Source organism: Epinephelus lanceolatus, chromosome 11 (assembly GCF_041903045.1).
Source record: "Epinephelus lanceolatus isolate andai-2023 chromosome 11, ASM4190304v1, whole genome shotgun sequence".
Lineage (NCBI taxonomy): Eukaryota > Metazoa > Chordata > Actinopteri > Perciformes > Serranidae > Epinephelus > Epinephelus lanceolatus.
In genome coordinates, this window is record NC_135744.1 from 3,903,548 (window position 1) to 3,931,339 (window position 27,792).

The following is a 27,792-nucleotide window of genomic DNA, read 5'->3' on the forward strand; positions in this document are numbered from 1 at the left end:
AAATGTTTAAATAGGTTGCTGGTGTTGCTGCTGTGTGCAACCTTCTTATCACATATTGTACATTTTGCTGTGACTTTCTCGAGCGGTGAAAAATAACACCACACCACGCTCCTTTTTCTGTCTGTCATTCCACTCGGCTGTGCTGTTGGTCACGTGACACGGACCAGTCCATTTTGCAGGTATAGAGGGGGGTGTCTCGGCACAAAACATTGGAGTAGGTTACAGAAAACAGGTGAAAGTGATGCATGCACTTTCGTATTTATTAATCAGTATCGATATATTTTCAAAGATATCAACACGAAATGAGTAGCGTGTGAGCATCGATGTATCGATCCCGCTGGATCGATACGCCCATCCCTACTGTTTCCCTGTCTCCCCTGCCGCCCCAGTGTACTTCACCTAACACAACGCAGAGACCTCGCTGGGGCTTGCTGCCTGAAAGATAGGGTTACATATACAGTACAGGCCAAAAGTTTGGACACACCTTCTCATTCAATGCGTTTTCTTTATTTTCGTGACTATTCACATTGTAGATTCTCACTGAAGGCATCAAAACTATGAATGAACACATGTGGAGTTATGTACTTAACAAAAAAAGGTGAAATAACTGAAAACATGTTTTATATTCTAGTTTCTTCAAAATAGCCACCCTTTGCTCTGATTACTGCTTTGCACACTCTTGGCATTCTCTTGATGAGCTTCAAGAGGTAGTCACCTGAAATGGTTTCCACTTCACAGGTGTGCCTTATCAGGGTTAATTAGTGGAATTTCTTGCTTTATCAATGGGGTTGGGACCATCAGTTGTGTTGTGCAGAAGTCAGGTTAATACACAGCCGACAGCCCTATTGGACAACTGTTAAAATTCATATTATGGCAAGAACCAATCAGCTAACTAAAGAAAAACGAGTGGCCATCATTACTTTAAGAAATGAAGGTCAGTCAGTCCGGAAAATTGCAAAAACTTTAAATGTGTCCCCAAGTGGAGTCGCAAAAACCATCAAGCGCTACAACGAAACTGGCACACATGAGGACCGACCCAGGAAAGGAAGACCAAGAGTCACCTCTGCTTCTGAGGATAAGTTCATCTGAGTCACCAGCCTCAGAAATTGCAAGTTAACAGCAGCTCAGATCAGAGACCAGATGAATGCCACACAGATTTCTAGCAGTAGACCCATCTCTAGAACAACTGTTAAGAGGAGACTGCGCCAATCAGGCCTTCATGGTCAAATAGCTGCTAGGAAACCACTGCTAAGGAGAGGCAACAAGCAGAAGAGATTTGTTTGGGCCAAGAAACACAAGGAATGGACATTAGACCAGTGGAAATCTGTGCTTTGGTCTGATGAGTCCAAATTTGAGATCTTTGGTTCCAACCGCTGTGTCTTTGTGAGACGCAGAAAAGGTGAACGGATGGATTCCACATGCCTGGTTCCCACTGTGAAGCATGGAGGAGGAGGTGTGATGGTGTGGGGGTGTTTTGCTGGTGACACTGTTGGGGATTTATTCAAAATTGAAGGCACACTGAACCAGCATGGCTACCACAGCATCCTGCAGCGACATGCCATCCCATCCGGTTTGCGTTTAGTTGGACGATCATTTATTTTTCAACAGGACAATGACCCCAAACACACCTCCAGGCTGTGTAAGGGCTATTTGACCAAGAAGGAGAGTGATGGAGTGCTGCGGCAGATGACCTGGCCTCCACAGTCACCGGACCTGAACCCAATCGAGATGGTTTGGGGTGAGCTGGACCGCAGAGTGAAGACAAAGGGGCCAACAAGTGCTAAACACCTCTGGGAACTCCTTCAAGACTGTTGGAAAACCATTTCAGGTGACTACCTCTTGAAGCTCATGGAGAGAATGCCAAGAGTGTGCAAAGCAGTAATCAGAGCAAAGGGTGGCTATTTTGAAGAAACTAGAATATAAAACATGTTTTCAGTTATTTCACCTTTTTTTGTTAAGTACATAACTCCACGTGTTCATTCATAGTTTTGATGCCTTCAGTGAGAATCTACAATGTAAATAGTCATGAAAATAAAGAAAACGCATTGAATGAGAAGGTGTGTCCAAACTTTTGGCCTGTACTGTATATGTATGTATATATATATATATATATATATATATATATATATGTATGTATGTATGTGTGTGTGTGTATATATATATATATATATATATATGACCATTTATATCAGAACTGATTAGCTACTATTTTAGCATTAAAATATATCATATTAAAATAGCCTATATATTATTATTGTCCCCTTACTGTACAAACTGTAGATAAATCTTTATTCCTGACTATGTGATGTCGCCATTAATGTGTTTCTAGTTAAAATATTGATTATTATTATTTTTTTATTTTTTTTTTTTGTAGATTGGCTTATGGGGTTATTTTGAAGGAGTAATTAAGTTAATCTTCTCATAAGTGGATGTAATATGTAGAGATGCCATCTAGGCCGTTTTTCTTCGTTTTGTTTTTTTTAAAGTCTATATTTTGCTTTACAAAAACGTGAAAAAGCAGCTGTGAAAAGGCTATCACGAGGTGAGTAGCACTGTAAGCATAATTAATAGCGATATACTTCAGTTTGTCTGTGTGTTTTTGTATGTGGGCGGGTCTGCTGCGGTCTGCTGACAGTTTAAAATGGCGGCGGTAGGACGAAACCATGGGCGAGTCTGTTGCTATTAGCCTCGCGTCACCAGGCTCTTCAAGCGAACCAGGCTCTTCAAGCTATTCAGAGCAGAGGAAGAAGAAGTTATAACAAAAATCACTTTATTCTTTCAAAGACCCCCTGAACCCTGAAATCTCTGAAGAGGATAGACTAAATTTTTTAGACCTTCAAAAGAAATTAGATGACATTTATCATCGCAAGGCGGAAGGTGCATTTGTTAGATCCAGAAAGAGGTAGCTAGAAGAAGGGGAACAAAATTCAGCGTATTTTTTTGGGCTTGAAAAACTGCGCGCTAAAACCAACTCCATCCATCAATTGAATATAAATGGCACCATAACTGATAATGCTAAACTAATTTCAAACTATTGCTGTAATTTTTATAGCAACTTATACAGCTCTAAGTACAACCAAGAGCATGCCTCTTTATTTTTAGACTCAGTTAAAGACTTACGAATGCTTGATACTGTGGATAAGAGCTTTTGTGACACCCCTTTTACTCTAAAAGAAGTCTCTGATGCCATTGCTGCTCTTAAGAATAATAAATCGCCAGGCACTGATGGATTAACCACAGAATTTTATAAATCCTTTTCAACACATTTAGCCCCCTTTCTTCTACAGGTTTTTTTTAGAAAATATAGGAAAAAATGCCCTTCCTCCTAGTCTCACACAAGGTCTTATAACTTTAATTCCAAAATCTAAAAAAGATGTGCTGTTTCTCGATAATTGGAGACCCATTTGTTTACTCAACAATGACTACAAAATTATTGCCCTTATTCTTGCCAAAAGAATTAAAGAGGTCTTAGACACAATAATAGATGAGACTCAGTCGGGCTTTATGAGAAATAGACACATATCTAACAATATTAGACTTGTCCTAGACACCCTTGACTATTCTGAGTTGATTTTTGATGAAAGTCTTATCCTCTTCCTCGATTTCTATAAGGCCTTCGACACGCTTGAACACCAATTCATCTTTCACTGCCTAAAGAAGTTAGGCTTTGGCAAATTTTTCTGCACGGCTATTAAGACTTTGTATGCCAATGGCAATAGCTCAATCAAAATGAAAAATGGTACGACCCCAAGATTTAACTTGAAACGAGGCATCCGCCAGGGTTGCCCCATCTCCCCTTACCTCTTCTTACTCTGTACTCAAATTCTTACAAACCATATTACTAACAGTGCTGTGCAAGGAATCTCCATAGCTGATAAAAATGTTATCATTAGCCAACTGGCGGATGACACTACTCTCTTCTTAAAAAATGCTAATCAAGTCCCTGTTGCTCTCCATGTAATTACTGATTTTTCTAAGGCCTCTGGCCTATGCCTTAATTTGCATAAATGTGAGCTATTAGCTATTAAAAACAGTAACGCAAACTCCATTTGTAATATTCCTGTCAAAGAAGAAGTCACCTATTTAGGGCTCTTGATTTCTAAAGACCAGAACCTGAGATGTAATCTGAACTTTGACCCAATCATTCAAAAAACAAACGTTAAATTAAATCAGTGGTTGCAGAGGGACCTGTCCCTTAAAGGCAGAGTCCTTCTTACTAAAGCTGAAGGCATTTCACGGCTCACCTATGCAGCTCTCTCCATACATGTGGATAATAAAACCACCAAAAATATTGACCGTTTACTCTTTGATTTTGTCTGGAAAAATCGTACACATTATATTAAGAAGGGAGTTGTTATGAATGATTATGAACATGGGGGGCTCAACTTCCTAGATTTTGCTACTCTTAATAATACATTTAAAATAAACTGGGCTCGACACTTTCTTAAAAATCCCGCCTCAATCTGGAATTTCATTCCTCAGTACATCTTCTCTCGCTTTGGTGGTTTAAACTTTATTTTCAGTTGTAATTATAATGTAGACAAACTCCCTGTAAAATTGTCAGCTTTTCATAGGCAAGTTCTCCTATCCTGGTCCCTAATTTACAAACATAACTTCTCACCTCACAGGTACTTAATATGGAATAACAGAGACATTCTTTTCAAGAATAAATCACTTTTTATGGAAAGATGGGTTCAGAACAAAATTCTTCTGGTAAGTCAGCTGTTTAATGAAGAGGGACTTTTGCTTTCCTATAGAGAATTTTTATCTAAATATGATTTTCCTGTTACTCCTAAGGAATTTGCTATAGTGTTTGACGCTATCCCCTCAGGCACTCTAATACTTTTTAGAAATCTTCCTAGCCCTCTCCCCTAAGTCTCCGTACCTAATCCAATTGATTCTCATATAGGAAAAATCTGTTTTTCGACCCTTTCTCGTAATAACAATAGACATATACGTGCTTTATTCCAGAAAGATGTTGTCTCTGTTCCGCATGTTATCTCATATTGGAATCGTTTTGTGAATGATATTGATTGGAACAAGGTTTGGATGATTCCACACAAGTATCTCATCACCAATAAGGTGAAGGAAGTTTCCTTCAGAATTATTCATAAATACTATCCTGCAAACCACTACATGGCAAAATTCAAAAGGGACATAAATGCAGACTGTTCTTTCTGTGAGGACCACCCAGAGACTTTGTTGCACCTATTTTGGCATTGCCCTCATACAAAAAAACTTTGGAAAGATTTCAGCAGATTCATTATAGACTATGTCTCCAAAGACTTTACCTTATCTTGGGAAAATGTTGTTTTCTGTTTTTACAAGTGCTCTAAGAAAGAGGAAAAGGTTTTTTTTCTTATAAACTTGTTAATAATTTTGGCTAAATTTTTTATTCACAAATGTAAATACAGCAGCAAAAAACCTAATTTTATTCATTTTCTCAAAGATGTCGAACAATACATACAGCTTATTGGTAGCTCTGACAACAAAAAAGCTGTCAAGACCTTAAACATATGCTCTGCTCTAGATGTTTTTGTGTAATGTAAGGACATATGGACATATCCCCTGGCTACTCTGTTCTTGTTCACTGATTGTATACTGTTCTTGTATACTTTACTGTGTTTTTCAATAAATCTTTGGAAAAAAAAAAAAAAAAGCTCTTCAAGCTATTCACTCTGAATTTTGTCTGGATTCTGGTTCCGGTATTCACCAAATTCACCAAACTAAAAGTGTTCACCATAGTAAAACTTTAAATTCTGGCGCACCATCGATTTGGGGTGATGAGGGGTGTAAGAAAATCGATTAACTTAATGGCTTGGGGCTTTTCTTGTAAATTATATTCTTTAAATTAAAAATTTCACCGCATTTTTATTAGCTTGGTGCTTTTATTTTTACGGAAAGGCACATCCATCGAATTCCGGATCCTGTCTCACTCGCCCTGGTTCCGTTTCCTTACCAAAACGGCCACTAACGGCCCCAGACTAGTTGCTATGGGTGTTCTATTGAGCTTCCCCTCTTGGTATCCATGCTCTTTGCTTCAGACAGCCAGGTATCCCAGCATGCATTTCGCAACAATCTTCAGAAATGGCAAGTGAGGGAAAGGCGCACAATTGTAAGCCATAATTACCGATATGTTACTGTTGTGTTGTCACGGAACGTAGTGTTTTCATGCGTAGTTTAAACTTAAAACCCGTGGTCGATGTATTAATACAGAGCACACTTGAATGTGAGGTCCGCTAGATGACAGCGGTGTCAGCCCTCATAGATAATAAACATATGTGTATGAGCGCTCAGGCTACCCCACCGAGAGCAGACTCTCTCGGGTAGTCCTTTTAAATTCGTCACTGATATCGCTGTAGTGGTTATAGCCTAGCCTATATGAAATGTAATTCGTTTGAGGAATGTCTAATGGGCAATATTCAGTCTCAGTATATAAGATATATTATTACATTATTAAATGTTGTAACATTGTTAATGTAATTGTTCTTTGTATTCTTTTGCTTATTTATGTGTTTTACCATTCAATAATGATTTTAATTTAAGAATTTATTGTAATTAATTTATTGTATTTAAAGATGAATTGTATTTATTGTAGTATTTATTCAACAGATTTTAAATATTGATTAGGCCTATCTGATATGAATTGTATACGTGATGTCTGAAGTGTGACTGAATAAAATTTTCCTCTTAATATCTGACCGGTTTGATCCCATTTATATTGGTGATGACAGACTAAATGAGAAACTGCTGTCAGTATAATCCAGTACAGTCCCACAGCACCACAATCTACAACTCAACACTTCAATAAAATGTTAGACTTAATAGGCTACACTATTAAACTGCTGTTGTTTTTTCTAGGTGTAACTACCAAGTAAACTGTCAAGTCTCCATAAAAATGTAGACAGAAGGCGTAATGATGAGACAAATGCAGTGATGGACAGTAACTAAGAATGTATATTTTGATAACAACACTTGAAATTGGGTCACTCTGCATAATGAGTACTTTTAACTTTTCATTCATTCATTTCATTCGTCTCATCACGTCTCATCCTCATTCTCCCCTGTCTTTCTCGGATCTGCCTCCTCAGCTGGGCAGCTTCCTCCTCAGCCTGCAGGTACAGAAATCCTGCTGCGATCCATGTCCGTTATTGATTTTTGATTTCCATCTCACCAATGCTCACGATCACAATAACCACCAACTCTCCACAAACTTTCCCCCCGCGGGGAATTGGATAGGCTATAGATTAAATATGATCAAACTGCGAGGAAAAGGTTTTGTAAGATATTTTACGAAACTATTTTGGCTATTTATATGTTTTGGTGTGTCAGTTATATATGTTGAAACGTTAAAAACATATACACATTAATTTCTTACAATGTCTATGAAAAGACGCAGGGCTGGGCTGTATTTATATTGTTTTATTCTAAATGCATGTATACAACACAGTACAACAGCCAAGGCGAGCGGAGGTGGTGACATCATCAAGTTCGCTGCTGTTCCAAAAGCAGAAATGAGTGTACTCCCAGCCTCCCGTTCTTGGGAAGTCCGGACTCTCGCGCGGACTTGCCAAGTCCGAACTTGCCAAGTCCCAACTGCTGAACTTGAGTATTGAGAAACGCCTATGAACCAAATTGTGCGCAGGCCTGCTCATCTCGAACGAGCCTAATAACTCAATCTATCATAATTAACAAAACTGGAGACTGACAACAAACTGATATATGGGTCTGATAACATTTTTAACAAATCGACATCATATCGGTCAAGATCTGTGTTTCTGTCACTTGTCACCCGTATGGACTGAGGGCTGCAGCTGGAAACGGTCGTCAAACTGTCCGACGTCACCGCAGCTTTTTGGCACCGCCCCCTGCTGCAGCCGCCTGCTCTCCACTTCTTTTCAGGCGAGGCGGAGTACATATCGAACAAGCCTACTTTCTCGCTTTAGTACGCAACTACGGAAGCCTTGGAGTTGATATATCCAGCTAGCGAGCTAGCCTCCTTAAAATGTCCAGCTTGGGAAGGGTCGCCGCCGTCTTAAGGAATGTTTTGAGGAATCCTCGGTCACTGAAAAGTTTGGCATTGAGCCGTGCTGTTGGACCCGGTATTTTGGGTTGTGTCATTGGAACTGGGGTTATCTGTTACCAGCATCATGCTAACAACAGGTCTCTTCCCTTTGCCGTTCATGCCGAAGAACCTAAAGTGAGTACACGCCTAATAACGCCTTTTATTATTTAAAAATAATAAAAGTTTCTGTCGTCCACACTGTCCGCAAACAGACATGTGGCCACTGTATGTTACCCGTCTGTCTGTGTAAGAGTAATATGCTGCTAAACACAAGTATCAACGATACACACATTCCTGTTTACAGAAAGAACGTAACTAGTCAGCCAAGAGTCTGTATCAACAACTTAGGTTAACCGTCACTCACCGACACATCATATACAGTGACATGCTGTTTGCTATTTAAACGGTCAACAGTGAGTAGCGTTACTCACATGGTTCCATAGTTTACAGTGGTATTTAGGGACTGCTCTCTACTTGTCAGACGAGGGAGTTGACTGGGGTATGAGTTTGTTTTTTTTTTGGGTTTTTTTTTTTTACCCTCCCCAAAGCTACAGATATTTTTCCATGAGCCTCCCTGAGTGACTGGCGAAACATGTATGACCCTCCCCCTACCATGATTTTCTCATTTTAAGATTTTTAAAACTTAACCTTTGACAGTTGAAATTTAAAAGTTGAAGATAAATTCCTGGAAACACCCTTTGTTTTCACTTTTGTTGATCATACTGGTAAGCTTGTGTAAGCAGTTTTTTTTTCGTGCAATTTAAATGAAACATGTAGAATAAAGTGATTTTGATTTTTTTTTTTTTTTTTTAAAAAAGATCAGATTTGATTATGTTTGTTTTACTGACAGAAGCATTTGGCTTACATGATGTGGTAAAGGACCGTCAGAAATTTTGAAATTAAAAGATAATTTCAATTTTTACAGTTTTTGGCTATGATAAAGAGTGTAGTTTTGGTGATTTTTAAAGAAAAAGTTTTCTTTGAAAATTGACTGTAAAATGTGTATGCCCCTCCCCTAAACCAAAAGAAAAAACACAAGTCCCTCCCCAGTGCTTAAAAAATATTTGAAATGCCTCCCCCCTTTTTCACCACTCCCTCCCCCCTCAAAAGAAACAAACAGTCCCTTAGCTCTGTCACTTATGCTGTTTCAGGAAGCTGCAGCTCCCCAGCTGTCTGCCAGAAAGATTCGTTTCAACCAGTTTGCCTCAGTGGTCTACGAGCAGGAGCCCTATATGACCCCAAGAGACTTCCTGTTCTCTGTGATGCTGGAGAATGTTGACCGTAAGCTGCACTGATGTCCACTTAGTTTATGCTTTCCATCTACTGACAGTTGACATTCTTAGACTAGTCTAGTTGAAGAAGTTTGTTCATCCCTCCAGTACAGTTGCAGAGACTTTTACTTTCTATGTTCAGGAGCATTGAAGCTATTCACAAGGCTCCTTGCTCCTTGCTCACTTTACTCAGACACTATTAGTTGTTCTTTCCTTTCATTTCCACCTGTTCCACATATACAGGGCCAGAGGACTATGAGAGACCAAAGCAGAACGTAATAATAGTAAGACAACAGGGGAACTGCATCTGTCTTTTCAAGTATAAAAGAGGCTCCATAGTGACAAAGTCAAACTAATATTAACAGTGGGAGTGTTGCAGCTATACATCCACTTTATTCACAATGCACCATAGATAAGTGGTACTGTGACAGCAACAAAAAAAGACATAAAAGAAATGTCGGAGAAACATTTGTCATTATAGGGTTTATTTTAAATGTACTGAATCGACTGGAACTGTAAAAGAAAAAGGGAGAATGTGTGTGTAGTTGTAGCTCAAGGCCTGGGCCACATTGGAACATTAGACCTTAAGATACATGTAAGAACTTTGTATATAGAAAACATTTCTGAAAATATGGCAAGAATAATTCATACTGTTGGCCCTAAAAAACATCATGAATGTTTTCCCACAGTCTGTGTCACAAGCTGTAGGTTGTGTATTGCTATTTACATTATTTGCAGATCATAGGAAGTAACAGTTGCAAAGACTGTGCATGAACCCTCTGTACTTGCAAAAAAATGCAGCTTTTCAGTGAATGCAAGTGATGAAAACCCTGCAACCAACCCTGCAGACATTCAAATGTACATAGCCAAGATGCATGAGAAAAATCCCATGTAATGCTGGCCTTCTGCTTTTATGTATTACATTTTTTGTTGTCTTATTAACAAATCTTTTCTCTTTCTTCTTATGCAGGAAAGCTGCAGAAGAGAATTTTAACAACCCAAGTATGCTTACATTATCACATTGTGTAAATAAGTTAGTTTCAAACTGCACATTTAGAACATAGTGATCAGTTTGTGGTGTTAGCTGTTTCTTATTGCTGTCTTTGCAGGAAGTTAACAAAATGTTGGTGGCTGCCTCGAAAGCTAAGCCTGGAAATGAACTCTTCAGAAGCATTGGGGACAATGGTAAGTCTTCATTCTGTTAACAGAGCAGCATTAACACACAGGAATTTTAGATCCAATATAGGCAATGTTTCCCCTACCATTATATTAGGGGGGTGGGGGTGCCCCCCTCCCTTGATGGTCAAGTTAATTTTAATTAATTTTATTTTCTATATACCGCCAGATCACAACAGAAGTCATTTAAGGTTACCTTTCTTATAGAACAGGTCTATATCTTGTCCTTTTATTAAACAAACTAAATAGCCTTGTGTTATTTATCTTATTTACATGATGGCATGTAATTTCTGTCTCTACGTGGTCGCATGGTTACAATTCTCCTCTGCTCTCTGTGTTGCGCACACACAGACATCTGGATGCGCACACAGGTGAGCACATTAGAGCACGGCTCGGGCTGCATTTTCCTGACTGAATCTGACCTGAGTCCGAGACAATTATAGCCAAGCCTGGCCTGAACCCGACAGACGTTCTGATTTTTAAGTCCGAACCCGGCCCGAGGCTGACGCAGTTTGTTACCTGACATAGTTATTGTCATGGGCAGTGTATAAATGACCATTAAAAGGCTGCTGTAACGCACAGTCAAACACGCTGCACAGCAGCACAGCACTGTAAACACACTCAATTGGAGCGGAGCCTGTGTTGCGTTCAGGCGTTGTCACGTAAATTACAAATTCCAGCACTTGAATAGGCCATAGCACAACACAGCAGCATGTCAAGAGGGCCGAACCCAAGCAAAATTTTTGATTTTTTATCTTGATGATTAGATTTGATGATCACTAAAATTAGGTGGGGAAAAAAGTGGATATGTCATCAACAGTAATAAGTTATTGGTCAAATAAGTTGTTATATATTGGCATATTGGATATTGACAGAAAAACAATATTGTGCATAGCTAATCTGATATGCTGATCTGCTTAATGTGTGTCTAGATTCAGTTGTTACTGACTCCAGTTCACACTTGTTATCAAAATGTGTCTCCACTGATTTTTGAGTGACCGTCTCTTGGATGGATCCTCTTTCCCGTTGTTTTTTTTTATTTTTTACGCCTCTGCCTAACAACAGCTGTGGCCAGAGGTATTATGTTTATGGGTTTTCAGGTTGTCAGGCCCTCCGTCTGTCCATAATGTTCATGAGAACGGGACGGATGGATGGATGGCTGCATACAGCCATCCATCCATCCGACTTCCCATTCTTGGGAACGAGATATCTCAAAAACACCTTGAGGGAATTTCTTCAACTTTGGTACAAACGTCCACTTGGACTCATAAATGAACTGATCAGATTTTGGCAGTCAAAGGTCAAGGTCACTGTAACCTTGCATCCATCTTGTTCTTATGAACGCAATATCTCAAGAAGGCCTTGAGAGACTTTTCCTCAAATCTGGCACAAACGTCTGCTCAAGGATGAACTGATTAGTATTTGGTGGACTAATCTCAAGGTCACTGTGAACTCATAAAACATATTTTTGGCCATAACTCAAGACTTTACACACCAATTATGACAAAAATTCTTATAGGATAAAATAATTAAGTGATGATGCTTTATATCCAAAAAGTCAAAGGTCAACTTCACTGTGACATCATAATATTCTGCATAAAAGACTTTTCTATCTATCACTCAGCGTCATAACTCAGGAACAGAAGGGGAGACATTTGGTCAGATACTGAATTGGTGACACTAATCTTGGGTCACCTTGTAACTGCGGTAAATGCTGAATGGATTTGAATCTGTATAGCTCCTTTCTAGTCATCGGACCACTCAAAGTGCTTTTTACATTACACGTCACTTTCACACACACATTCTTAACACACTCACACACACTGATGGAAGCATCATCAGGAGCAATTTGGGGTTCAGTATCTTGCCCAAGGCAAGATATGCAGACTGGAGGAGCTGGGGATCAAACCGCCTATCTTTGCATTATATTTGTTTTCAAAGTCAGTCAGTGTATTTGTTTGGTAATCCTGTTTCCTAAATAAAATCATACATTTTATAATCGTACATTTATATTTATTTTGTAGGTTTGATATCCTACACAGAGTATCTGTTCCTGCTGACTATCCTGACCAGTGAGTAGATTAACTAACCTGCATGACCCAGTGGGCCTGACAAGATCTTTCCTCACTCTTAGTGATGTTGTGCTGAATGAATTTGCCTGTTATCTTGTGACTTTGCATTTTATTCTCTTCTGTAAAAATCCTGCTTTTTACATAGTCACTTCTGTCCAAGCTTCGCACACCTGCACATTTTAGCGGAGCTGCTGTTGACCTGATTTATGTTTTATTTTTACACACTGTTTTCCAGGCTGTATTGAGAAATGCTACTTTGCCCTACTAACCTAGAGCATTGAGTCATGTGAGGTTTTCTGTAGTATTCAGATAGAGTTCAGATAACTGACAGTGCATTACTGTTGCAGAGCCGCGTACAGGATTTCATATAGCTTTCAAAATGCTTGATGTTGACGGAAATGAGCATGTGGACCAAAGGGAATTTTTGAAGGTAAGATCTGATAAATATATCAGGATTTTTTGATACTTGAATATTGTTGTAGCAATAACGAACATAACAGATAGTTTCATATGTAAGTACTGTAATCATAAGAGGACACATTGCACAGAGAATTGTATTTCTGTTGTTTGTGCATTTAAATTTAAAAATATTGCCACCTTTAATGCTGCCTCGAGTACTGATGCTGCCACAGTTGTAAGTATGGACCATGGCACCATGTGAAGGTGAGGGAGAGCTGCATTGTTAGCTCCTCTACTAGTCAGTTCATCTGTCATGTGTTTGCATCTCTGCACCCTGAGTCAGCCCCTCACTTTAGTCGATCATTTTAAATCATTTGACATTTCCTGTACCTAGCAGACTTGTCCTCTGTGATGATGAGAGAAGACTTTTGTGTGTTTAGTCTAGATCAGGCCCAGGCTCGTAGACTGCATGTTGGCACGCTGTGCACCTTGTGTTGTCTTTTCATGTCGTGACTTGTTGCACAACACTAAAGCATTTAATAAGAGAGAAGAGCTGTGTGGATTGTCATCTGCTCCAGTGTCTGTTGTGTGTGTGACTTAGCTGAGGGTTATAGCTCTGGTTTGAATTTTCCCCTTTTTGTTCATTTCTTGTTGTAGTTCAGAGGAGAGGGATGTTCACATGTTGACAGTCAGTAAAGGCAATTGCAGAAGATCATTCTGAATTTCTCTGGTTAAATGTTAACATTTTTTGGAATTTCTTTTTCTTCTGAAGCTGAAGAAAATCATTGGAAAAAGTAAAACCAGAGTTCCCATAGACAGCACAGAGGTGGGTATTCACAGTCCTTTAAAAGGAGAGCTTAGTGTAATGTCTGTGCGTTTACTTTTAGTAGTGATAATTTACGACAGTATTGTACACTTGGTGAATGTTTACAGAAACCAGTGGAAGAAGGGGAAAGTGTGAACACAACTCTGCAGGCCTACTTCTTTGGGAAAAGAGGAGAAAACAAGTTGCAGTATCAGGAGTTCCGCAGGTAAGGAATTGTCCTCTGTAGTCACACACTCCCCTGCTGCTGACAGTGATCATTACATCACAGTGTGTAAAGCCCCTTTCCCACTGCACAAAAAACCCCACTAACACCTGCTAACATCTGGCTTTTGTCTGTAATGGCAAAGGTTCACAATTGGCATTCACACCAGGGTAAAATGATTCTGCAGTGGTCAGGGTTATTTATCAGCTCTGGCCCAGCAGTGATGGAAATGCAACACTTGGGTGAGCACGCTAATTTTAACAGTTAGATGCAATGACAGGCTGTCACAAAATACCGTCTGTCCCCATCCAAGCAGCACTTGAACATAATTCCAATTCACACCAAGTTTGAAAGAGAGACTAAGTAAGTAAGTGATATTTAACAGAAGTAACCACCTTAACTTTTTCCTCTGGCCTCCATGCTGCTTTCTACTTTTTACTAACCTATTTTCTGGTCTGCCCATGACATCAAATGTGACAAACCAGTGAAAAAACAACACAAAACAGAAAAGTGTTTACATGACTCTTGTCTCATAGCTATGGGAAATAAGTCTATAGCTCATTTTTAATGGGTTATCCTGTGTTTAAAAAACTTTTGTTCAAATGCTAGTTTTGGTGGAAAAGGGGTTTAAGTCTACATTTTAGGTGTGGAGGTCAGCTCTGTCCCCTGAATTCTGCATAACTTGCTGATATTATGTTTATTTTTAAAATAGTGAACTTAATGTACATATTGTATATAAAAGTATTACAGCTACTTAGGCTAATTTAATCCCACATAAATATGAGGAGAAAATTGTATCTGGTGATGAAATCAACAGAAGTCTTGTATTAAACCTTTGTAAATATTTTCAGCACCAAACCCTGCTCTTTTTTTTCTTGGGTAAAGTTCTGTCAGTTGCTGTCATCACTGCCACTGAATAAACTTTTGTATTACAATAATTTACAATTCCTTTGGGTTCACTTTTCACAAGAATCTTAATTCTTAATTCTTAATTCTCTTAATTATCTTTACATACTAGGTGCAGAAATTAGGTTTAGTCCTCAGACTACAGACACCTCATATCAACACAACTTACAATGCTTATTACTAACCATGCGATCACTTAATGATAATGATTTGTCTGCAACACAACTCTCCTTATTTTAACAACATCACCTTTGTGAGCAGCATCACAACACAGGTGCTAATGACGTCACCGTCACTGTAATACACATTGAATGTATGGCCGTACTGAAAAAATGCAATTTATTTTGTTTATTGTCAAGATGCTGTAATGTTACTGAGTGTGTGTTACAGTAGTGAAAATGGTTGGGTGTCTTAAACAAAAACAAAATCTGTAGTCCATACAGAACAGAAACAGAAAAGTGATGAAGTAAAGAACACTCAATCATTTTTTTATATGAATGAAGAATTGACTGTGAGGTCAGACATTAGACTACATGATCTAAATTTATAGAAAAAAAAGGATTTCATCATAAAGAATGGATTTATTTTCAGATGTCTTTGTTAGGCCGCTCTTAAGTTGCCAGGTGGTATCCCCTATTATTCTGTGTTTCTTTTGCACTTAGTCTTGATGCTTTTGCTTTTTTACGCTGAGCGCTCTTTGCTGAAATGCGCTGTATAAATAACCTTATTGTTTTATCTCACACACCACGGCAGGATTCGTGGTTTGTAAGGCATCAGATTTGCAGTAAACACTTCCTGTTCTTCAGGTTCATGGAGGACCTGCAGGCTGAAGTCCAGGAGATGGAGTTCCTGCAGTTCTCCAGAGGTATGGACACCATGCGAAGAGAAGACTTTGCAGAGTGGCTCTTACACTACACCAACGAAGAAGACAATGAAATCTACTGGGAGAACATGAGAAAGAGGATCCCTGCTGGCCAGGTTTAAGGAGTTTACCTTACAGCAATGCTGTGAAAACATCATTGAGTGTAGCTTTAAAGTGAACTGAAATGTTGTCTTGCAGAGTATCACATTTGATGAGTTCAAAGCCTTCTGTCTCTTCACCAACAATCTGGAGGACTTTGCCTTTTCAATGAAACTGGTCACTGAAGCCAACCGTCCCGTTGGAATGGGTAACACCTTTCTGTTGATGACAATATGGATGGTTTTCTCCAAATACTATATTCAATAGATCACCCATGTTTTTCCTCTCTCTCATTGCAGCCCAGTTCAAACGAGCTGTGAGGATCGCCACAGGCCATGATCTGTCTGAGAATGTGCTTGATACTGTATTTAAACTCTTTGATATGGATGGAGACAACTGCCTGAGCCATAAGGAATTCATGGGTGTGATGAAAGACCGAGTACTGCGTGGTCTTAAGGTGAGTCTGTCCATCTTTTATACATACACACACACACACACACACACACACACATACATACATACATGTGTATATATATATATATATATATATATATATATATATACACACATACAGTACAGGCCAAAAGTTTGGACACACCTTCTCATTCAATGCGTTTTCTTTATTTTCATGACTATTTACATTGTAGATTCTCACTGAAGGCATCAAAACTATGAATGATAACATGGAGTTATGTACTTAACAAAAAAAGGTGAAATAACTGAAAACATGTTTTATATTCTAGTTTCTTAAAAACAGCCACCCTTTGCTCTGATTACTGCTTTGCTCTTGGCATTCTCTCGATGAACTTCAAGAGGTAGTCACCTGAAATGGTTTTCCAACAGTCTTGAAGGAGTTCCCAGAGGTGTTTAGCACTTGTTGGCCCCTTTGCCTTCACTCTGCGGTCCAGCTCACCCCAAACCATCTGGATTGGGTTCAGGTCCGGTGACTGTGGAGGCCAGGTCATCTGCTGCAGCACTCCATCACTCTCCTTCTTGGTCAAATAGCCCTTACACAGCCTGGAGGTGTGTTTGGGGTCATTGTCCTGTTGAAAAATAAATGATCGTCCAACTAAACGCAAACCGGATGGGATGGCATGTCGCTGCAGGATGCTGTGGTAGCCATGCTGGTTCAGTGTGCCTTCAATTTTGAATAAATCCCCAACAGTGTCACCAGCAAAACACCCCCGCACCATCACACCTCCTCCTCCATGCTTCACAGTGGGAACCAGGCATGTGGAATCCATCCGTTCACCTTTTCTGCGTCTCACAAAGACACGGCGGTTGGAACCAAAGATCTCAAATTTGGACTCATCAGACCAAAGCACAGATTTCCACTGGTCTAATGTCCATTCCTTGTGTTTCTTGGCCCAAACAAATCTCTTCTGCTTGTTGCCTCTCCTTAGCAGTGGTTTCCTAGCAGCTATTTGACCATGAAGGCCTGATTGGCGCAGTCTCCTCTTAACAGTTGTTCTAGAGATGGGTCTGCTGCTAGAACTCTGTGTGGCATTCATCTGGTCTCTGATCTGAGCTGCTGTTAACTTGCCATTTCTGAGGCTGGTGACTCGGATGAACTTATCCTCAGAAGCAGAGGTGACTCTTGGTCTTCCTTTCCTGGGTCGGTCCTCATGTGTGCCAGTTTCGTTGTAGCGCTTGATGGTTTTTGCGACTCCACTTGGGGACACATTTAAAGTTTTTGCAATTTTCCGGACTGACTGACCTTCATTTCTTAAAGTAATGATGGCCACTCGTTTTTCTTTAGTTAGCTGATTGGTTCTTGCCATAATATGAATTTTAACAGTTGTCCAATAGGGCTGTCGGCTGTGTATTAACCTGACTTCTGCCCAACACAACTGATGGTCCCAACCCCATTGATAAAGCAAGAAATTCCACTAATTAACCCTGATAAGGCACACCTGTGAAGTGGAAACCATTTCAGGTGACTACCTCTTGAAGCTCATGGAGAGAATGCCAAGAGTGTGCAAAGCAGTAATCAGAGCAAAGGGTGGCTATTTTGAAGAAACTAGAATATAAAACATGTTTTCAGTTATTTCACCTTTTTTTGTTAAGTACATAACTCCACATGTGTTCATTCATAGTTTTGATGCCTTCAGTGAGAATCTACAATGTAAATAGTCATGAAAATAAAGAAAACGCATTGAATGAGAAGGTGTGTCCAAACTTTTGGCCTGTACTGTATGTATGTATGTATATATATATATAGATAGATAGATAGATAGATAGATAGATAGATAGATATAGATAGATATAGAGAGAGAGAGGGAGAGAGCTGTAAATATGTCTGCTAAAGTGTCCATCTTAAAGGAATAGTTTGACATTCTGGAAAATTAGCTCACTTGCTTTATTGCGGAGAATTAGGCCCGGGCCACAATGCCTGCATGAGGAGTGCCTGACAGCTACCTTGCTGAACTGCTGTGGCTTGCATACTTGCGGTGTTCACACAGAGCACTATATCTGCGGCGCTGCTGCAGAGCTACTGTGTTTCCACAATTAATTGCAGATACTCCGCTTATTTAAGGAGCCGTGCAAGTGACTGGATTGTCAACAACACGGTCAATAGGAAAGGTTGAGCAAAACCTAAGTATTTATATTTCGTCATGCCTGTGAGAGATCTAGCCATTGAAACAGGCGTGAAAATTGGTATAATCTCAATATGATCATCAAAAAAACATTTTCACTGTCTACTTTTGCTGAGAACTGCACGTGTCACTGGGAAAAAATTGGGAGGGAAAAAAAAAAAAAAAGGTTTTCACAATAAACATGCAATGTGGCCCGAGCCTTAGACATTCAGATCTTTCCACTCATGTCCGTACACTGAATATGAAACAGTTGGTTAGCTTAGTATAGATTAGTAACAGGGAAACAGCTTGCCTGGCTCTGTCTGCCTACCACCATCTCTACAGCTTACTAAATAAAACATATCTTTGTTTGTTGAATCTGTAACTCTCAGCCAGAAAGTGAGTAACCATATTCCCCTAAATGCTGAACTATTCCTCAAATGCATTGATTCTATACTAGCAGGGTGTGGGATACCTCCTCTGCAACCACTTTCTATTTCACAATTAAAATAAGTTGATTTAAATGGGAAGTTTTTTATTTATTTTTTTTGCACTTCTAATGTCAGTAAGGTGCCGGGGTGCATAAAAAGCATCCCAATTGAGCTTGATGATCCCCCTGACCCCCGACAGAGGGTTGGGCTAAGCCTTGAATGTCTTAAAGTCCTAGAAACAGTCCTGTGTACACCTGACCTGTGTGGGGCTTTTGTGACTGGTCCCTGGCCACCTGTCATTTTGTAAAAGAGGCACCCAGGCAAAGCAACTCAAGTATCCCTGCTCTAATGTGTCATTTAGGTGAAGTCATCAAATCAACTGTTGATCAAATTAGAGAAAAAATACAATTACTGCTTTGAGGTTGAATGCCTCTGTGCACCAGTCTATTTTCCTTAACAGTTCACACCCATGTCTGTGAAAACATGGATGTTTCACACACACACACAGCTTCCCCGACAGCAGAGGATCTACACAGCAGCAGTTTCAAGGGAGACATCCCATATTAGTGTCACCAATTCAGTATCTGACCATATGTCTCTCCTTCTGTTCCTGAGATATGATGTTGAGTAATGGCCAGAACATTGTAGAACATTATGATGTCACAGTGAAGTTGACCTTTGACCTTTTGACTATGAAATGTCATCACTATATCAATTTTATCGTATTAGACATTTGTGTTAAATTTTCGTCATGAATAGTTCTGATCTTCTGATCAGTTTATCTGTGAGTCAAAGTAGACAGCTGTGCCAAATTTTAAGAAATTTCCTCAAGGCCTTCTTGAGATATCATATTGACAAGAATGGGATGGATGGACAGACAGACAGACAACCTGAAAACGTAATGCCTGGGGCCATGGCTATCGCTGGAGCGGAGGCATTAAAAATTGTAGACACTAATTTCTAAGATGGATCTTTTGTGGTGTTTGTGCATTGATCATAACATGCTCTCAAATACCCTAATTCTTCTCCCTTTGGTTGCACAGACTAAAATCGACTTTTCATTCATGTCATATCAATAGTCCACAGTTATGTCACTTTCCTTTTGGCATAACAGACAGTTTGCATGGATAAAAATCCTGCTGTGTTTGTTAATCAGTAGATATATAGACTATTCTCAGTGCTGTCAGATGTGATAAACTGTGTTCTGCCCCTCAGGTGCAGCATCAGAATGGCTTCTCAGGGTACTGGAAGTGTGTGAAGCGAGAGACCCTGAAGGGAGCCAAGGAGGCCCTGCGGGACACCGGGTGCCCCATCTGAACCACTGATGTTCCAGGGCATGTCTGACAGACCATCACTAATACCACTGCTCACTTTGGTGTTGTATCATGAAATAACTGGTGTGAACAAGATTAGAAATATAACCACATGTTAAGAAAAAAGGATTTACACCACTATCATGTATAAATGATATGTTTACAGATTGACAATCTATTGTCTGCCATCAGCTTAAGAACTGTGGTCTGGGTGTGGTGATAATTATTACATTATCTTTTTATTGTTTGGTGCAGTTTTCTGGCCTTTATGCTTGATCAAGTCATTGATTTTATATTTGAAACAGCCAATCACTTTTACTTTTGCACTCTACACACAATCTACAAGCAGTGTGTTTAAAAAACTGGTTGATTGTGGTTTGAGGGACAGATGCTGATTGAGTATTGATGTATTTTCAAGGGCTTATATACTGCTGTGGGATTTTCAATTTCTGTTCAAATTTATCACATAAAGTTTTCCAAGAAAATGGCAAAGTCTCAACAATGTGCTGACTAATAACTATTTTGTAATTTATTGTAGAATTGATCTGTAAAGATCACGAGTATGTGGGTTAACCATTGAACATTGTGGTGCTAATTATCTTACCATACATAGAATTCATAAAGTAAATAGACAAAACAAGCTTACCTCTGTGATAGCTGAACAAATTAGTGACTTATGCCAAGGTTATCAGTGAACACAGCATACATAGCTACAATACAATAAAATTACATTGAGCAGGAAGCCATCTTTGGTCTTCTTATCACTATAAACAAATACATATAAATTTGTATTGTATCAAAAATAGAAATTACATAGCCATATTGAAAGTAAATTCACATTTTTGACATACAATAGAAGAAGAATACCTAAAGGACATATTGTGGGATTACATTTTTGCAAACCTTGGCTTTAAGGACCCAATGGTTTTGCCACATTTTTAACATTCATTTGTTTTTTGAAGGATTACATCATTCTGTCAGACCATATGTCAATTTTGCGGTCATCCATCTGTATAGGACAGTATGCAACACATAACAAAAACACAAATGAAAGACAAAACAGATTGTCATTCTTAAAATGAGGATGTGCTTTCTATCCTGGGCTTTGAAATTGAGGCCTGATGAGAGGCCTCTGCTGCAAAGGACTGAGGAGAGAGACATTTGGTCAGGACTCAACATTCAATTGTGATGTGGCAGCCCAGCCTTCACAGGTGAACCGAGCCCAAACCGGCGAACATGTCCCTCCTCTTAGAGTGAGTCTTTAGTTAACTGTGTGTGTGTGTGTGTGTGTGTGTGTGTAGCTGTTCTCCTGGGCTTCAGAGTTCTGCTGTTCTCAGAGGCACATGATGAACTGCAGCCAAAGTGGACCTCTGCTTGAGATAATAGGGAAGTGCTTTCAAAGTGTTTGATCCACTGTGGAAAAAGAAGAAAATATGTGTAAGGATTTGGGAACATTTGAAAACCAACAGTAGGGTAACAGTGGGCAGCTTTCTTTCCTAATGGAGCAGGGATCATTTTTAGGGTGGGACTGGTTGGAGTCTTAATAAGCAACAAATTATGTTCCCTCAAAAAAAGGGCTTAGAAGGTATTAAAAAAATCTTAAATTTAATTTACAAAAGGTCTTGAATATGTTTTCTTGATTGCTTTAGACAGAAACATTAGTTATACATTTTTCTGTATGGGGTTGTGGGCTAACAGGAGACATTTTGCATCTATAAGCTACAACAGACTGGTGCTACAGTGGATTGCGCACCGAGAAGGCTAATCAATCCTTTATGTGGAGTTTCAGTCAGCACCATCACACTTAGGGTTGCTGCAGTGTACAGATTTTAGGATATACGGTGATACTAAGATTGCGAGTTATCATACCGTGTACATTTGCTTCTCTACCATATATTTAAAAAAAGCCAATGGATGGAGAATTTCAGCTTTATTTTAGTTATTCTCAAAAGGGAGACTTTTGCACACTTCCATTTACAAAAATGGGTTTCAACCTTAAATTACTGTAATAAAATGTTTGTTCAACCAACAATAATCCCTATTTTCATTCTTTAGCGGATCATTTTACCTGATAATAATTCTGTAATACCATGATACCATAAAACCACAATATTTTCTGAGATGGCTATCATACCACGAAAAACTCATACTGCTGCAACCCCAATCAGACCTGCTGCAAACACTGCTGCTAGCCACAGTAGCAAGGAAGCTCATCCACGTAAATGGGATACATTTTAGCAAAATAAATAAATAAAAATAAAAATCTGCCACTCATTTGTGTCCAGGTCACGTTAATTGATTACTTATATATTACTAAAAATGAGTGTTATACACAGCTGGGAATTACAAAAATGTGACGTAATTGTTGATAAATTCCTAAAAGTCTTGCACTGACTTCGGTGAACCCTGCAGAAACCAAAGGTCTAATATCAGGGAAGTGTACAGTGTATCAGGGACATGAAGTCCAGTGGTTAGTTGAGGACACTGTAGGAAGCAGAGAGTTCAAAGTTGAGAACATGTGAGGCGGATACACAGGATGAACAGTGGGAGAGAGCTGGAAGATGGTGACAATGAAACGGTTTTGTTTCTTTTACCCTGTGACATTTTGTATTATTTGTTTTCATTTTCAAAGCAACTGGACAGCTTCCCTGCCTCAGTCTGACCTCTACATAAACATCACAGTACTGAGGTCTGTCTTGACACCATGACTACACCCTTGTTTTATGTCTGCATACTGACAGGGCCGGTCATGAACAACCCATGGATTCTCTCATATAGAAAGTAACATAGTGTAATGTGTTGATAGCAGATTTACACACTGCACAGGAGAAATGACAGTATTCTGTTCATATGTGAGACATCAATGCAGTGTTCCACTGTAGTCTGTTTTACTCTGCACTGCAGACACAAGGGTAAGGTGGGGAAAGCATTTCTTTCATGCGAGTTGCATTTCCAGTGTGTATATGCTGAAGAACTTCAATTAGCACAAAATACAAAAAGCTTAAACAATTAATCATATATGACATTGAGACTCTTTTATCCAACAGTGTGCTGCCACCAGGACACATTTAGCCTACAGGAGCCTGTGCAGGACACAGTGTAGTTTGTATAATACTAATATGGAGATAGATGTGTCAAAATTATCTGTGTGAACAGATTGTCAACCTGTGTGTTAATGTGTAATCTTTAAATATAAAACACATCCACAAATACAAAAAAAAATCTATAAAATAAGAAATTGTTTTGCAAATATTAAGCAGACCTGCAAATAAACAAATTCCACAAATAAAAAAAAATCTGTGAATACATGTTCTTGATTTATAGATAACTGAAAAACATTTGTGAATATCATCCTAACATTAAAACATTTCAAACACATATTTGTGAATCTCAATTCTACGCTTGCAGATTTGCATTTTATGCAGTCTTTTTCTTTAATGGTTTGAATTTGTTTGTATATGTAAAGATGTTTTATATTTTCTAAATATTTTTTACTTTAGAACACTTTTTTTAGTGTTTTAGATTTACAGATTACACATTTCCACAGACTGTCGATCTGCTCATGCAGATAATATAAAGACTAATCGATCTCCATATGTGTGTTTTTGAAGCTGTGTTTTATATTAGCAAAATCATTTTTTGAGGTTTACAAATTTTATTCTGTATTTGTGGACACTGTTTTATATTTACTAATTTATATTTGTTTTATATTTACAGGTTACACTTTAACAAACTAATTGTTGATCTTTTCACACAATAAGAGACTCATCAATCTCCATATCCAAAAGACTGATTAGGAGTCAAGGCTTTCTTCACCTTTGTGTTATCTCATTTGGAGATAACATCCTTTAAATTATTAATGCTGATATAAGAGAGCGTGAGGAATAAAAATCGCCTGAAAACTTAAGACCTGATTTACAAATCAGTTCTACTACTGTCAGTTTAAGCCAAGCAGAGTCGCAGCTAAAAACATAAAACTGTATCAAAAACCTGAAAAACACTGTCACTGTGTTTCTCAACTGCAACTCTAATTTTCTTAAAATCCATCTCACTAGGGACTTCAGGTTAGTTTTGATTAATTCTGTTTAATAACTGTTAATGTTAAGGCTGATTAGAGAACCCTAACAATCTCGCTCTAGAAAACTATGTTGGTAAAAGAAAGATGCTTGATCATGAAGTACAAAAAGACTGTTTACCCATCATCTTACCATTCACCACAACAGGATGGAGACGTCAAGGGTCACTCTCCTTTTTTACTGTCACATCTCCGTCTCCAGCCAGAATGGTTGAGATCTCTCCCTGCATGAAGGCCCAAGGCACAGAGGATCCAGCCAGGGGACAGCGTTCTCCACTGGGGCAGTACACCTCCCCACCTTGACCTTGGCTGCGGATGAATCCTCTGGTACAAGGGAAACAGAACTTGTGGTGCGTGACAGAGGGACACTGGACGAAATGAGTGTCTTCCAAGCGCTCTCGGCAGAGGGTGCAGCAAAGCGGAGTGCCCTGGGTACTGCTCGTAGACTCCCCTGCACTGGTGTTGCTGCTCTGCCCCGCCACACTTAAACCCTGCCCCATGGCTGCTTGAGAGACTGAGGTGGAGGCAGTGGAGGGGCTGCTGCTGGTGGGGTGCCCGGCTGAGGAGGAGTGCGCTGTGGACATGCTGGGGCTATCTCTGGCCATCTGGCTGGAGCTCAGGCTGTCTGCAACTCCCATGAGCGCTGAGATGGGTGAGGGCTGGCTATGTAAACGGGGTGGGCCCTCTTGAGGAGCAGCCATGCCAGGAAGAGGCTCCATGCCTGAGTATGCACCTCGGGGCCAGGGCTCTCTCACCGGGTGATCAGACCTTCCTTCGCTCTCTCCATTCTCAGAGCCTGGAGATGCCTTGCGGCGCCGAGTTGTGCTCTTTGCTGGTACAGGGCGTCCAACAGCTACCATGGGCAACCCTGCATCTGGCTGTGGCAGAACCTCTGGAATTGGGGGCTCTTTAAACATGCGCACACCGTCATTCAACAGCTCAGACAGGCCACGCCAGTCTCCTGTGCCCTGCCGCTTTTCATATTCCACATAGCGTAGCCCAGAGTTCACCGCTTTACCTGCATCTTTGGCAGAATCACGGAACATCTGCCTGACCAGGTCTGGGACTCCTGAGAAGATCATTCCAGAGCCAGGAGGATACTCCGCAAACACCTTCAGCTCAAACTCTGGAGTTGTACTGGCATCAAAGGCCACAACGCGACCCATCAGGTTATGGTCTTTCCTGAAGCGCACATTAAAGGGGATGCAGCTGCTAAGAGCTACAAGCACATCCCGAACAGCTTTGGGACGGTTTGGCCAGCCCTCACCCCTGCTACGAGACACCTCACTCAGTTCTGCCATCACTTCATTGTTCCTCCACACTGCAGGATCTATACCCACCAGAGCTGAGGTGCTGGCTCCCACACCCAGGGACACAGCCTGTCTTCTGCCAGCTTCACCCATTATAGGGCCAGCAGAGACTGCAATTGGTGTGGCCCCACCTCTGGAGCCTGATAAGGGGGTCAAGAGCCCATGAGGGGCTGCTACTAATCCCTGAGCTATCAAGGCATGGGATATGGTGCCATGAAGACTAGGAACTGCCCCAACTATCGCCCGACGGGTATTTGGGCTCTGTCTGCTGCCCTCTGACAAGGCCACATCTTCAGCTCTGTGCAGGCCATTGGGAAGTCGAGAAGACACCCCATACTCACCCCTCCCCCTTTCTATACGCTCTCCATGCTGCCGCCCTGCTTCCAGGGGCCCAGCCGAGCTGGGTTTGCCCTGCTGTGGACCGGGGGACCTGCCGTCTAAAACTCCGTGCGTGCTCTTCAGTTGCCTGGCAGTTTCAATGAGCAGTTCTATTCTGTCAGCCCCATCATAGTTGACACATCCGCGGCACACAGCCTCGCTGAACTCCCACAGCATGGCCCAGGGCATCTTGGGCAGATCGCAAAGGTAGCACCATTGCCGTCTAGAGGAAGACTGCGAGGCGGAGGACATGTTGTTTACAGGCCCTCGACCAAACTTTCTTCGAAGGCCTACACGTTCAGATCTACGGTTTTCAACTATACTTCAATTCTCGGACACCACTCGCCACATTCCGCGCGTTTAACGATGAAAACCACGAGAAAAATCAGCTCAAAATGCGACTGTTGACGACAACATTTAAAAGTTAGAGACGTATTCTTTCTCGATTTCTTCGTGTCGGTCTGTGCGAAAGGAAGTAAAATGTTACAAGACACCGGAAACACCTACGCGACTTAGGCTCAAGGCACTATGGGAGGTGTAGTTTTTTCCGACGCTACCCTTTTTCTTCTTTCTAATAGTAGAGAACAAAAAAAAATAGGTGTTGTAATGCAAATAACCACGGTTTCTGTAACGGTTGTGATTTTTTATAACACTTTATGTCAGCTTACCGTGGTTACTTTATCACACTGGGTGCTTAGCTTCGTCAAAATTATAAGGTAACGATAGTAGGAAGATGGTTTTCCATCTATTATTGTCACATGCACATCATATGTTAATATTTTACGAACAACATAAGCTACCACAATTACGGTTATTATAATATTATTACAGAAATGAATGTTGTTGTAAGCTATTATCATTACTGTCTGTCCCTCCCTCTCTTAATGTATCATTTTGTCATATAGATTACTGTAAATTTATTATGTTGATCTGTTCTGTACATCCATTGCACGTCTGTCCGTCCTGGTCTTGATGGAATGTCCACTTTTAAGTCCAAAAGAAAAGATGACACCCAATAAAAATGAATTTGGGGTTTAGAATATGACCACATAAGACCATGGCTGTAACAACCAAACAAAAAAGGCCACTTAATAGACCCTTCTGATGCTTTTAGGTGCATCTCATGGCCTTCATCAGCAGACAGATCATCTGCTGATGAAGGCCACTTGATGCAGCTAAAGGCTCATCTACTACCTGGAGTTCAGATGTTATTTTATTTTATTTTTATGTCAAACTACTTGTGTTAAGGTGAAAGAATGATCCCTCAGGGTCTTTTACAAATTGTTTTAGGCCTACGATCATTTTGTCTGCACCATACAGCTAATTTTTGAGTAAACTGTTAGATTAATTTAAAGGACACCACAAATGTATGCATGCAGCCAACAAATAATCAGAACAATAGCAACGTGTGGGCCAAGGTTATTTGAACAATAAATGATTTTTTAAAAAGTCTCCAGTGATGTATTTTGGATGTGCGGCTAAATATATAATTACAAAGGTCAATTTAGGGCAATTACTAATTTTTTAAAACTACTTTATCTTAGGGATTCATGATAGTATTGGCACAACATCAGTATCGCCTGGTATTGTCTTTAAAACGAAATACTGGAATCGGCCAAAATGCTGAAAATATCTGTACGTCATTGATATCGGCCAGTATCAGCTTTAAAATTAACAACCAGAATTGGCAAACGTTCTTTTTCTCATTTGCACTATGAATGAACATTACAAAATAAAATGAAACTGAAAAGATTGCATTTCATGTCTCCATCTGCTGGTGGGCCATCATGATAAGAGTATGCAAGCATAATATGATGTTAATTCCATTATA

At 39.9% G+C, this 27,792-nt stretch overlaps 2 protein-coding genes across 2 annotated transcripts; one reads left to right on the plus strand and one right to left on the minus strand.

Moving 5' to 3' along the window:
* The first annotated feature begins 7,890 nt into the window (after positions 1-7,890).
* micu2 (mitochondrial calcium uptake 2) lies at positions 7,891-22,227 on the plus strand. Its single transcript, XM_033639850.2, has 12 exons — positions 7,891-8,200; positions 9,217-9,346; positions 10,307-10,338; positions 10,446-10,521; positions 12,537-12,584; positions 12,932-13,014; positions 13,756-13,809; positions 13,917-14,014; positions 15,724-15,895; positions 15,978-16,086; positions 16,178-16,335; positions 20,101-22,227. The coding sequence occupies exons 1-12, from the start codon at positions 8,006-8,008 to the stop codon at positions 20,200-20,202; spliced, it is 1,257 nt and encodes a 418-aa protein (XP_033495741.1). The 5' UTR covers positions 7,891-8,005; the 3' UTR covers positions 20,203-22,227.
* Positions 20,703-26,464, minus strand: LOC117265380 (interferon regulatory factor 2-binding protein 1-like). The gene is made up of 2 exons (XM_033639836.2): positions 24,407-26,464; positions 20,703-21,611 (listed from the first exon to the last, which is right to left on the minus strand). The coding sequence occupies exon 1, from the start codon at positions 26,211-26,213 to the stop codon at positions 24,432-24,434; it is 1,782 nt and encodes a 593-aa protein (XP_033495727.1). The 5' UTR covers positions 26,214-26,464; the 3' UTR covers positions 20,703-21,611; positions 24,407-24,431.
* Between the last annotated feature and the right edge of the window lie 1,328 nt (positions 26,465-27,792).